This window comes from Panthera onca, chromosome F1 (assembly GCF_046562875.1).
Source record: "Panthera onca isolate mPanOnc1 chromosome F1, mPanOnc1 haplotype 2, whole genome shotgun sequence".
In the NCBI taxonomy this organism is placed as follows: domain Eukaryota; kingdom Metazoa; phylum Chordata; class Mammalia; order Carnivora; family Felidae; genus Panthera; species Panthera onca.
In genome coordinates, this window is record NC_138355.1 from 20,591,420 (window position 1) to 20,605,309 (window position 13,890).

At 41.3% G+C, this 13,890-nt stretch overlaps 1 protein-coding gene across 6 annotated transcripts in view; it reads right to left on the reverse strand.

Moving 5' to 3' along the window:
- Positions 1-10,386: 10,386 nt before the first annotated feature.
- COP1 (COP1 E3 ubiquitin ligase) overlaps positions 10,387-13,890 on the reverse strand; it is a 260,298-nt gene continuing 256,794 nt past the window's right edge. For all 6 annotated transcript variants that reach the window (XR_014136418.1, XM_060643577.3, XM_060643574.3 and 3 more), the window contains one exon: positions 10,387-12,389. Coding sequence is in view for 5 of the 6 variants with exons in the window: in XM_060643577.3 (XP_060499560.1) it covers positions 12,372-12,389 (18 nt within the window). In the remaining variant the exon portion in view is untranslated. The remainder of the gene's footprint in view (positions 12,390-13,890) is intronic.

Below are 13,890 nucleotides of genomic sequence, written 5' to 3' on the forward strand. Positions count from 1 at the left end.
AAAAAAAAAAAAAAAAAAAAAAAAAAAAAGGCACCTGGCTCAGTTGGTATAGCATGTGACCCTTGATCTCAGGGTTGTGAGTTAAAGCTCCACATTGAGCATAGAGCTTATAAGAAAGACACACAGAAAAGAGAGAAGGAAGGAAGGAAGGAAGGAAGGAAGGAAGGAAGGGAAAGAGAGAGAGAGAAAGAAAGAAAGGAAAGAGAGAAAAAGAAAGAGAGAAAGAAAGAAAGAAAGAGAGAAAGAAAGAGAAGGAAGGAAGGAAGGAAGGAAGGAAGGAAAGAAAGAAAGAAAGAAAGAAAGAAAGAAAGAAAGAAAAGAGAGAGAGAAAGAAAGAAGGAAAGAAAGAAGGAAAGAAAGAAGGAAAGAAAGAAAGAAAGAAAGAAAGAAAGAAAGAAAGAAAGAAAGAAAAGAAAAAGTAAGCAAACCCTCCTGTTTCCCAGTAAGAGCACCTATCTGTGTGGCCATCACAGAGGAGAAAGAACAAGAGGGCGAACCAAAAATGCCAGTAACTTCTATCTGTTGTCAGCTGGAAAGGGGGAAATTTCTAAGGAAGCTGAGGAATAGGTAGCACTAATATCTACCAGAAAGGGCAAGGATAGATTAGCCTGAATAAAAGTTATTGACGTAGGGTTCACCAGCACCCCCTTCCAAGATTCCCTCAATCTGTCCATTTGAGTCGAGTGTCTCCTAGCTAGGAGTTTTGTCCTGTCAGGCTCTCCTGATTAACCTGTCTCTGTAATCTCCACACGCCCCAGAGTCCCTTCTCCAGTCCTTCCGGTGCCCTGGCACTTTGCAGTCATGACCTGTAGTTTTCTCCTCTTCCTTTGATACCTTCATAGGTTGGCCAGGGGAGGGACTGTTGGCTTTAGTAAAGGGTTCTACCTACGGGTGCCTGGGTGGCTCAGTCGGTTGAGCATCTACCCTTGATTTTGGCTCAGGTCACGATCCCAGGGTCACGGAATCGAGCCCCGTGTCAGGCTCTGTGCTGAGCGTGGAGCCTGCTTAGTATTCGCTCTTCTCTCTCTCTCTGCCCCTCCCCCTGCTCACACTCACTCTCTCTCAAATAAAAAAAAATTTTTTAAAGTTCTAACTAAACAGCCAACACAGCTCTTCAGTCTCTTCTTTCCTTCTTTGTCTTTCTCTAGATTATCTCCAAACTAAGTAGCTGCTGCTAGTGGGTGAGCAACAGCCTGTCCTTGCCATCCCACCACTCTTCCCAGCCTTCCCTTCATTTGGGGTTGGAGAGCGGGCAAGACGGCCGAGACAAAGGTTGTTAGGAGAGAGCTCCACCTAGATGTGCCCCAGGTCCACGCCAGTAAAATTTGAGTACGCTTCAGCAATCCGCTGATGGAAATTAACGGAGGACTCACCCAGGTTCTGCATTTGCCACGGCAACTTCCCTAGCTCACTTTTATTGGAAAGAGAGAGAGTCCTGCCACTCGCAACGCCTCTTGAGGGGTCTCTAACATGCTTAGCTCTGCCATGGTCGTAGGGAGTAGCGGACAGTCGACTCCTCTGCTCAACCGTCTCTCAGGCCACGACGGGCTGGTTCCACCAAAGTGAAATGTGCTGGTTGTGGAACTTCCCGCAGCAGCCCAGGTATGGGGATGTAAACTGAAAACAAGCTGCAAAGGATTTCTGCAGGCTTTGGTGGATCTTCCCAGAGTTCCCGTCCGGGGGAGAAAAACACTTTAGATGAATGGTATCAGCAGGGGAGAAAGGCACAGCACTCTGAATATTCCCTCTGTGCCTGAGGGACCTGGGTAGCCCCTCAGCATCATCAGCTCTGCTAGAGAGCCAGATAGGAAGGGCTGGTTTTCCTCACGTTAGGATGGGAACAAGGGAGGATGACGTAGCAGCTTGGTTTCTTTTCCCATGTTTGTACTTATCAGCCTAAGTCCCCTGTTGTTTGCTTCCCAGTAACTAATGCAGCCACTGTCCACCCTGCTGCCTGCCTATGGGCTCTCCATCCCATGGTCTCCATCATTGACCTTTATCGTCTCTGCCTTTCCAGCTGTGTGGCCTGTGCATGAAAAGGGACCCTTGGAGGGGGGATGTGGTCCAGGACATGAGGTGGACTCAGGGCTAGGCCAGCAGTCACAGAATTGAGGATTCTGGATGCAGAATTGTGCATCCTCAGACAGGGCAGGTAACGCATTATCAGCCAGAAAATTGTGCTCCTCTCGGGGAAACGCACCGAGGAAGAGAACCACCGTCTACAAGATCACATCCCGCTCTTCTCAGGAGTCAGTTTGACACGGGAGGGATAAACTGAGGCTGGAGGAGCAGAGAGAAGGGGACAGCAGAGAAAAGGAGGTTTCTGTGAAAGAGCAAATAACTTTAGTTCTCGAATTCCTGAGTTTTGAGATTGGCAAGAGGCCTGTTTAGCTCTTATGAAGACTTAGATGTATCTGAAAAGGACAGAGAAAGAAATTCTGAAAGAAAAAGAAGAAACCTTTCCTCTTGCTTCCGACAGGAAGAATTGGGCCTGTTAGTTTTAATTGGTATTTGCTCTTACGGTGCAAAGATTCCACCTGTTTTCCTCTCCCTCTAAATCAGTGAGTTAGGATCCGATTCTTAAATCCGAGAGGAGTGATTCCATCCAGACCCCTGCCTTCTGGCAGCTGAGTGTCCAAACTACTCAGGACCAGTGACCACCTCCGATGATCTCCCAGGATGGAGATGTCACACATCTCTGTTGGTGGCACCTTTCAGTGTTTTAGCAACCTGATAGGTTCAGAGTTCTTCCATTTGCTTATTTGAAGTTCTTCCTCCTATAAATTAATTATCAGATAAAGAATATAATTAATTCACCATCAGATCTAACTGTCTTAACAGGGTCAAGATGTGCACACATGCTCTTCCTTGAAGATCAGTCTCAGCTGTGTCATTGACCATCTTTTTGGTCAGTGCAACTAAACTACAATATGATTCAATATCTCTAGAATGCCACTCAAATCCCACATCCTCCACACAACCCATTTAACACTCCAATCTGCCCTTTAATAATGTTTTCATTATAACATCTGCAGCCATTAATTTAACCTTTCTTTTCTTTTAAAGATTTTATTTTATTCACTTCCTTTTTAAGTAGGCTTCATGCCCCATGTGGGGATCAAACTCACAACCCCGAGATCAAGAGTCACACACTCTGCCAAATGAGCCAGCCAGCTCCCCCAACCCCCAAATTAACCTCTCTGAATCTGTCTTCATCGTCTGTTTTAAAAATAATGTTTACTGCACAGGATTAGGACATTATATAAAAACTATTTCCACATGTGCACATCTTACCCCTAACACTCCACGAAGGGATCATGCTCTGTACTGTTTGATGGCTTGCATGATGCCAAATAGTAAGAACTCGACCTGCTGGGGGTGAGGAAGGAGGATTCCACTGAGATTTTGGCTCCATCTAGGAAAAAAGCTTCCTGACAATTGGAACCAGCCAGTCAAGAATGTCCCAGGACCCAGTGAGCTCTCTCAAAAAGTGGAAGTATTTACGCAGAAACTACCAGAGAGCCTCGTGGTGCTGCTCTATGAGGCTAAGTCCTACACTGAGTAGGGCATTTCATTCACTGCCTGCTTTGCAGAGAGCTGGGGATTAGTCTTTTGACTCTGAGAAGAAGGAAGAAGTAATATACTGAGATTGAGGTCATGAGGCCCGGATTTCTTTTTTTTTTTTTTTTTTCCTTTTTTTAGATTTATTTATTTATTTTGAGGGGAAGCGGGGCAGAGGGTGAAAGCAAGAGAATCCCAAGCATTCTCCGTGCTGTCAGCACAGAGCTTGACACGGGGCTTGAACTCCGAACCATGAGATCGCGACCTGAGCCCAAATCAAAAGTCAGATGCTGAACAGACTGAACCACCCAGGTGCCCGAGGCCCAGGTTTCTGTCCAAATTCCTGGCCCTCCTTCTTCACCCCCGAGGAGAGGTGAAACTAATGTCAAAGTTGCCTGGAGAGTCCCAGACAATGGAGAAGCAAGAATGCACAGTTACATAAACAGCTGGTTTCACCAGACTGCTTATCCGCATACACCCAGGAGAAGCTGGGAAAGGGAGAAAGACACATTCCTCCTCTGTGCTGAAGATTTGTTACAATGCACTTAGACCACGAGAGGGTGGGCAGATGCTGGAAAATGAGAACACTTCCTGGGGGACCGAAACTGGAAAACTGTTTTGGCCTCCGCTTGTGGCTCTATGGATGTGACTGTTTTCCCTGATAACCATTCCCTTCTCTTACCTGCGGTCCCCATTCCTGGTCCACTCTGGCTGCCTGTGCAGGGCAAGAAGACTGTAAAGGCCCCAGTAGAGGTGATTCTGGTCTTCAGACTGTACTCTAATCTTCTCTAGGGAAAACGTGGTGGGCAAAGAGACATTTCATAAATTCCACGTTGGCTATCTTCCTAAGCTAGCTTTTCGTGGTAGCTGTGACGGTGGCCTTTGGCAGGTCAGCTCTCAGGCAGATGCCGTGTTCAGAGAGCACGAGGGGATAATGCCATTTTATGGACCCACTGAGCGTCCAAAACATCACGTCTAACCTTTCAACCTTTCATTCTTTGGTTGCTTGCAATTTTTAGATTTTTAGACTTCATTATTCTTCATAATGGAAAAAAAATGAAGAGGAGCAACTAAAATTTTAATATGCATATGCTAATGCTACCCTGTATTCATGGAGCCGCTTTTCAATCTCCAAGAGTGCCAGAGGCCTTTCCAGAAAAGATAGATCACTGAAACTGTACCGCAAAGCTTTGCAATTCAATAGCACGGGAACACCATACCCCAGTTCTATGAATAGCACGTTGCCTTTCCCGAGGGAACCACAGGGCCCGTGAGAAGTCTCTCCTGGGATTGGCTGAACAGAATATGGGAAGTGGGAGTGAGGACTGACCAGAGTTTGGCCTTTAAATGTGAAAAATATTGAAAAAAATATAAAGTGCTTACTTACTGGGTTGGCTTTTAACAGTGGTTAACAGTGGAAAAAAACAATTTTCCATTCTTTCCAAATTTAACCCCTCCAAATTAGCCAGAGTTCAGGCATTGGCCATAAAATATGTATGAATATTTAAAGACTCAGTCATACCAAAAAAAAAAAAAAAAAAAAAAATCAGCTGGGTTCCAAGTCTTCATGTAAGCGCTCTGAACTTGAGAAGCCTTCTTTTATATTCAGAAAAGAAATTTCAATAGCTCAGGATGAAAGAACCAGAAAGGAAAGAAAGAGGAAGAAAAGCCAGCCTTGCAAAATAGCCTGTGCTTTCCCACACTCACTTAGCAGGCTATCATAAGCACAAACCTTTCAAGAGTATTTAGTGAAGGCCATCTCAACTCCAAACCTCGCCCGTCTCTGTGTTCAAGTGGTGTAGCATAGTAGAGATCTTCATACTCCACTCAAATAATAAAAGGTCTAAAACGTCTCACCGTTTACTGGGCTTTAGCAGAAAAGAGAGTCCCCTGGTTCTCTGAAAATGCACATACACTTCAACACTGCTTGTGTGCACGCCTGTGGAAACTGCCACACAACTCCACACAAAAAAGCTTTTGGTCATGGGTGTGCCCTCCAAAATGGCTTTCCACGTTCCTGTGCTAGAGACACAGCATTGTGGAAAGAGAACATCATTGCTGCAGAAGGACTTTTATCCACTAGACGGCAAGCTCAGGAGACATTGCATTTTTCATGCTTTTTCTTCTTTCCTGCCCCTGCTGTATGGTGAACACCCAGAATGGAGGTCAACGAACTACAGCCTGTAAGCCAAATCCAGCCCGTGGGCTTTTTTGCATGGCTCATATGCAATGAATAGTTTTTACATTTGCAAATGCCTGAAAAATGATGTTTTAAAAATACTGGGACACATGACAATGAACTGAAATCCAAATTTCAGTGTCCATTCACAAGTGTCATTGGAACCCAGGCACACTCATTTGTTTCCATTTTGTGAACATGTCTAGGGCAGCCTTTATATGCTACAGTGGCAGGGTTCAGTAGTTGTGACAGTTGTGACTATATGGCTCAAAAAGCCTAGAATACTCACTATCTGGCCCTTCACAGAAAGAGTCTGCTGCCCCTTAGCCTAGAAAATACTTCAAAATAGGCACTCAAGTTTTTGTTGAAAGAATAGAGCCACCATATACAAGTGGCTATGTATACGATATCCTCTTCTGAGCAACAGTCACACCCATTGGAGTGAATGGAGTTATTAGGCTGCTATCCCCCTGAAGCTCATGCAGAAAAGTTTCTAAGATAAAACGGTCCTTCGGGTCTCGAAAACTAAAGGTGAATCTTTAGGGTATTACTTGTATTTACCTTGGTTCTTTCTCTTGAAGTTGCTGAAGACTCTTTTTTTATGCGGTTCTTCGAAAAGGCTCCTAAACCTCTGATCACAGATTAGCTCTGATCACAGAGCTCCTAAACCTCTGATCACAGATTGTGTCACCATAGGACACAAGCAGTGCACATGGGCAAATCCCTGAAGTCACCTTCAGGGACATGGCAAACATTTTGCACAAAAATTGGCTCAAGTGAGGGCGCCTGGCTGGCTCAGTCAGTAGAGCACATGACTCTTGATCTTGGGGGTGTGAATTCCAGTGCCGCATGGGGTGTAAAGATTACTTAAAAATAAATACAATCTAAAAAAAAAAAAAAAACTTGGTTAACCTGGACTGTTCTCACTTTGGGGAACTTTAACTTAGAATTCATGAGAATCCCCACCCAGGTCCAACCCAAGATCTCTTTCAGAACCTGGGTATTATAGGGAGTTTGCTTCTCAAACCGATCAAGGACAAATGGCTCCCAGAGAACCGAGGACAAAGTAAAACCATATACAAATGGAAAGATTTCTTGATTCTCATAGTGAGAAGCTGTGAAGATCCGAGGTGAAAGAAATGAATAATGACAGGCAGTCTGATATCTGAATAAGGACATATGTAATAAAATCTATTGACAGAGATGAGAGCATGATTCTTAGTAAGTAGGATTATTATTTCTTTTTAATGTAAGTTCCATGCCCAACGTGGGGCTTGACCTCACCATCCTGAGATCAGAGTCGCATGCTGTTCTGACTGAGCCGGCCAGGCGCCCCTCAGCTAGAATTTAGAGATAAATACGGAGTACGTAGAGGTTTCCTATCCTTGCAAAACTATACAATTTCTTAGTCAAAGTTGAGACTAACTCAAACGTCCTCTCAACTCCACGTGTGCCTCTTTTTTAAGTGACAGCCAGAACAGATCATTGCGTTATTCTCGGTGTCCTTCTTTGGCGTCAGCTGGCACTCCTGTCTTGTACTTTGTTTTGTATATACTGAATCTATCCTCATGCTTTTTATTTTTGGTAAACTTTTTATTTTAGAACAGTTTTTTTTTTTTAGATTTACAGAAAAACTGCAAAGAAAACAAGAATTCTCATATATCCTACACTTATTTCCCTATTATTAACATCTCACATTAGCGTGGGACATTTGTTACAATAATCAATCAATACTCATACATTAATACCATCTAAAGGCCATACTTTATTTCTTAGTTTTTATGTAATGCCCTTTTCTGTTTCACGATCCCATTCAGTCTGTCACATCACATTTCATCATGTCTCCTCAGCTCCTCATAGCGGGGACACTTTCTCACTTACCTTGTTTGAGGAGTACTGGTTATTTAGTGGGATGCCCCTCAACAGGATTTACCTAATATTTTTCTCATTTTGGCTGGGGTTGAGTTTGGGGAAGGAAAACCACAGAGTTAAAGTGCCATTTTCATTACAACTTATCAAGAGTACTATCAACATGATACAACTTTTTTAAAATTCTGCTTATTTATTTTTTTGAGAGAGCGCGCGAGTGGGGTAGGGGCACAGAGAGAATCCCAAGCAAGCTCCATGCTGTCAGCACAGAGCCTGAGTTGGGGCTTGAACTTAACGAAACATGAGATCATGACCTGAGCTGAAACCGAGTCTGACACTTAACTGACTGAGCCACCCAGGCGCCCCAACATGATATAACTTTTGATGTTGATCCTGATCACCTGGCTAAGGTAGTTTGTCACGCTCTGCACTGTCAAATTACTTTTTTTCTCTTTCCATACTGTACTCTTAACTATAGAGAACAAATGGTTGGTTACCAGAGGGGAGGGGGGATGGGTGAAATAGGTGAAGGGGACTGAAGAGTGCACTTGTCATGATGAGCACTGAGTAATGTGTAGAACTACTGAATCACTATACTGTACATCTGAGAAAAATATCACACTATATGCTAACTAGAAATTTAAAAACTTTAAAAAGAGACCTACTCGGGGTGCCTGGGCAGTTCAGTTGGGCAGGGGGGGCTTAGTCGGTTAAGCATCCGACTCTTGATTTTGGTCAGATCATGATCTCAGCGTCCTGAGATCAAGCCCCATGTTGGGCTCTGTGCTCCTAGTGTGGAGAATTCTTGAGATTCTCTCTCTCCCTCTCTCTCTGCCCCTCCACCACTTGCTCTCAAAATAAATAAACATTAAAAAAAAAAAAAAACCACCTGTTTTCTCTGAAACCAAGTCAATCTGCACAGCTCATACTTCAGGAGTAAAAAATTATATCCCATTCCCTTAAGGGTGGAGTATCTATGCAATTTGGAATTCTGGAAGGGAAATTTCTCACTTCTCTCCATTTGTTTATTCAATAATTTATTCATAGCAGTAAGTACTCATATTTATATTTTAGGTTATAATCTTATTTTATTGCTCAAATTGTCCTAGCTTTGGTCACTAGTTGGATCAGTTTCTTTGCATCCCCTGGTCTATAATGTTCCTTTGCTGCTTATAGCTGAACTTAGTTGCTCTTCAGAATTCAGCTGACTTCCTCCAGGAAAAAAACTCCTGATACCTGCCTCTACTTCCAGCCCTTAGTCTCCCACCACTCAGGTTATATGTTGTTCCTACATACACCTAAATTTATATCTAAAATTTACATCTGCTATGGTACTCCTACACTACTCTCTCTCCCACTGGATAATCAGCTTTTTGAGGGTAGGGATATTTTATTTTATATGCCTAGTATGTAGTACATAGTGCCTCACACAAAGCAGGATCTCAACAAACACTTCTAGAACAATCACTATGGTTTTCTCTTTAGTCCAAAACTATACGCGCATCTCATATAAACCAGAAGCCACAGAGGAACTGGAAACTAACCACTCTGGGAAGAACTACAAGGTGTTACTGCTGTGTTTAATGTCAGTCATATAATACAATAGGCTCCAGATCTAAGTTAACAGTTTCTCATGTCTCATTTCTGAATAAGCAGACTTTTCCTATAAACCCCGGTTACATTTGAGGAATTACATTAAGAGCAATGGCCAATGACCTTTATATTTAGAGCCAAGGCTAGGTACCTTCTAGTTCTGAGATTAGAGAAGTGGTGTTCCCAAAACAGCACACGGGCGTTTTAGCCATGAGGTTCCCAAGAGCCACAACCTGTGGTTGATTGCATAACCACTAAAGAAATCTATTTGCTGAGTTGTATTCTTTGTTGCCACAATTATGAGAAAGTGACTTTAAAAATTAATCAAGAATCTTCTGAGATACAGGAATTAAGACTGTGGTAAACGCCATCTAGCTGAAATAGATTGTTAGGTTGGATCATGCTACGACCCAGAGGAAGCCACCAGTAACTCTTGACTGATCAGATCACCTCCCTAACTGTACTCTAGCTCCCGTCTGTCCACTCACCATAAAGGAAATCATGTCATTCCACTTAACCGCCCCCGCCACCCCACCCCCCTCCTTTAACTGCTTCTACAACAAAATTCAAATTCCTAACCATGCCCTAGAAGGCTCCACATACCTACTGGTTTCTTCTACAGCTCTGCAGACTCCTCCTGAGGCTCATCTCTTCCTTGCTTAATGGTCCAGCTGTGCTCATCTTGCTGAAGTCATGGTTCAGTACCAGAAATTTTTTGATGCCTAGTAGCTCAATTGTTTACAAGAATTTTACAACGTTCTTCAATCTTTAATGTTTCTTAAGTATGAGTTGTGTGCCTGAAAATAAAATGAACTATGTCTGAGAAACCCCTACAAATCCACTGAAATATAGATTGAAACATGGAGACCCATATTTCTCTTGAGTTAGAAGTTCTTTTGGTGTTAAAAAAAGCTTTTATTATGTTATTTTTCCAAGAAATAGTGCTATAGTTTGACGTTGACATTAAAGTTAGTCTAACTCAAATTTAAAAATGGTTTCTCCCTACTAACAAAAAAAAGTTAAAACACAAATTTAAATAAAGCACTGCCTTTTAAAAATAATAATTTATTTAAAAATTCAGTCCCTTGATAACTAATAAAGGTTGCATCCTTCCAAACATATGGAAATTAACATGACCTTACAATGTTGACAGCTTGAAATAAAACATAAAAAGTCAGACCAAATTAAAAACCATAATCTTTTATTTAAATGCATTCAAAGGGGCATTAATTCTTTGCTTCCCAATCTGATTTTCTGGACATATCTTTAAGTGAAGAATCTACCTTTGAATATTCTTTCTACATCTTTGCAAAAGATCATTCATTAATCTTAGAAAGGTTGCCTAACATTGTTCTGGTTGACAGGTGTTAATTTTTCAATGATAGTGACCTTTGCTCTCAAAATTGAGTCCAAAAGCTTATCAGGTGCTTAATTCCCCCAAATTAGTAAGATATAATTGTCTTGAAGTTCTGAAAACTGAAAATTTTCACCTAAGTTTGAGGCAAACTTATTTGGTGGTAGAAACTGTACTGAATAGACATAAGAGTATTTTTAGTGTCAATTAATCTCATATAATGTGAACATTCATACATTTTGCTACAGAAATATTAATGTGTTTGATAATAGAGTATTGCTCCAGACTTTGTTGGATAGTGTCATGTAATATATAGTATATGTAGACTACTGACTTTTCTAAAATTCAAAAAGTTCTAACTTCCACAATGCATTTGACCGGAAGGATTCAAAATAATGAAATGTGGACCCAACAATTTTGAGTACAAAGATACAGTGAAATATTTTGATTACCCTTATCATTCATATATTTATTCATATGAAACTTCTCCAAGTGTCTATTTTTATAAACTTTGTGTGGGGTATGAATTCTGTTTATATCTTTTTCTAAAAATTGTTCACACTTTTAAAGTAGCTCAAACAGAAAAGTTCACATTACTTTTGCTTGACCTGCTATTCAAACTACTAACTTCTTCCTTTTTACAAATTGAAAACAGCATGAAATTAACTAGATGGTCTCAGATATTCTATGGCTTGGAAATTTGGGTAATAGGGCTTCAAATTCTTCCCCTGCTAGGTCTGTGGCTGCTTTCCTGCTACAATGGCAGAGTTGCGCGATTATGACAGAGACGACGTGATCTGCAAAGCCTAAAATATTTCCTACCTGGCCCCCTTTACAGTAAGTTTGCTGACCCCCTGCTCAAAGTCACTGCTCAGTCAAGGATGGTACTAACACCTAAGACTATGACTATCTGATAGCTATGATTTTACAATTAAGTTGGTTTTTCTGCATTTAGGGCTTATGGTATGGTAACATTTCAAAGGCAAAGACAGAAGTAGCTGCCATAGATGGACACCCCCTTTCTGGTTTTTTTTTTTTTTTAATTAATTTATTTACTTAAGTAATCTCTGCACCCAGTGTGGAACTCAAACTCAAGACCCCGAGATCAAGAGTCACATGCTCTACTGACTGAGCCTGCCAGATGCCCCATTCCCTTTCTATCTGAATGTAGTCTCAACCAGTCAAAATTTGGATTCTTGGCCAGATCTAGAGAGACTGAAGTATGGTACTTGCTGATGATATAAATCCGGTCAGAGAACAAGGAAAGGAATTCATAAGGTAAAGTTATTAATCTTCCCACCTACTATACACATTAAATTCACTGGAAAGAATCCATATACTTTCCATTTATGTTGATATGCAGAATTCCTGAAAGGCTGAGAAATATGGACCTTACAAATTATTCACTGGTACATTATTCTATACTTCATGTGTGTTACTTGAAAAGATGATCTCTTCCCGTCTTTGACAAAGACTTTCCCAGCTCAACTGTGGCTCAATAAACTTTTATTATTTTTTGTTATTTATTTTTATTCAAAAGAATTTGTTTCCCTATCACAAAAATTAGATAACCACACCACCAACAGCAGCAAAGTCCATAGAGTTACATTGATGGTGGAGAGTTCACTGGGTATTCCCAATGTCCCAAATGGCATGAAGGAGAAAAAAATAGGAAAAGAAAAAAATATTCAAAACAAATCCAAAACCCATGATGACTTTGGGGAGAGACATCACATGGCAGTTTCTGTCTTCTTTCATTGTCAGCTGCAGATGTATTTCAGCAGGATCAAATACAATTTAACTTGAGTAAACCCTTCATACCAACTCCAGCACCTAATTGGAGGAAAAAAGGATCAGTTTGATAAAATAATTTTAAAATACGTTAACAGTATAAAGAATCTTTACTGTATTATAAATGGAGAACCAAATCAAGACAACTTTTCCCAACTGCTAAAAATGCTAAGGAATGTGAAGGGATGAGACATTGATCCTTTCTTCCTCTCAGTTCAACAGGAACTCTTTCAGATTAGCCATATCTGCAATCAACTAGGGAGCCTTCCAAGTGAACTACATAAAACATACAGATAAATGAACTGGCTCCTGCACAGCATGGATGTAATGTTTTTGAAATTTATGTTGGTATCTTTCCACATTCTTAAGAAACTTTTAAATACCGCTTCTAAGGATTTTCATCTATTTCTCTCTTCTACTGACTCACAGTTTACAGTGATCAAGGTATACAGAACCTAAAATCTTGCCTTTTCCCATTGCTTCATTCATTTTCTAGTCAATCAGTGATGTCAAGATATTGTGTTAGTTATTCAAGTCCTATCTTATCGTACAAGAAAGCTGTGTTACTGCTAAAACTGAAAATAATAAGCAGCAGCAGCAGCAATGATCAGTTTTAAAAACAGCTGAAGAAACGTCTAAGAAGGGGCAATTATAAGCCACGGTCAAAAAGATTACGTTAGATGGAGAATGCAGGTCTAGGTGGCAAAGAATTAAAGGAATAACTCTCCCTTCCTGCTGTGCGAAGGCTTAACTTACACCTGTGTTTCCATGATGCTTTTTGTCTTTATATTTTTGGCAAGCAGGCTATTTAACGAGAGGTTAATGCTCTTGAACAAAATCTGAGATTTGTCACCGAGATTCTCTAAGTACATGTGTAGCTTTGAGCTTTCTGCAGATACGTTAGCAATCGCAATTGCCTCAAAGGCCAAACTGGTTGAAGACTAAGGTGCAGCTTTTTCGATCCATACCTTGCCATGAGAGTAACATAAGGAGCAACTGAGAGACTACGGAGAACCACTTAAAACAGAGATTCCAAGACCTTTTACCATCTTGTTTGAGATTCCAGAACATAACACTGATCAGTTCAAAACCTTGGCTTTCATTTAAGTTGTCCATGGCTCTCTGGTGAGGCTTTCCAAATAGAGAAACTAGCTGTGTAAGGAGTGCACCACGCAAATTAGAATGCGCAGCTAACAGTGCAGTTCTGAGTCTGCTCAGTTCACCTCCACAGGACAATGTGTGAGGCTTGGATTGGCTCTCTTGGTGGCCAGGTCATTCTGCACTCAGGAGGAGTGGGAGGAAGCCACGGCAGAATGAAGGCTAAGTGGCAGAAGGAACCTATACCTGTTATTTTTAAAAGATCACTTCCTGAGATTTCTAGATCAGCAGAGAATATGTAGAAAGCACTGGCAGCCATAGAATTAGTGCTAATCAAACCCATGTACGAAAACCCTCTTCGAAACTGGTGTTTTGTTTAACAAGTTCACTGTTTAGCTCAGGATTCACTGATCTGGCGTGTCATGCCCGCATGCCAAGTATCAAA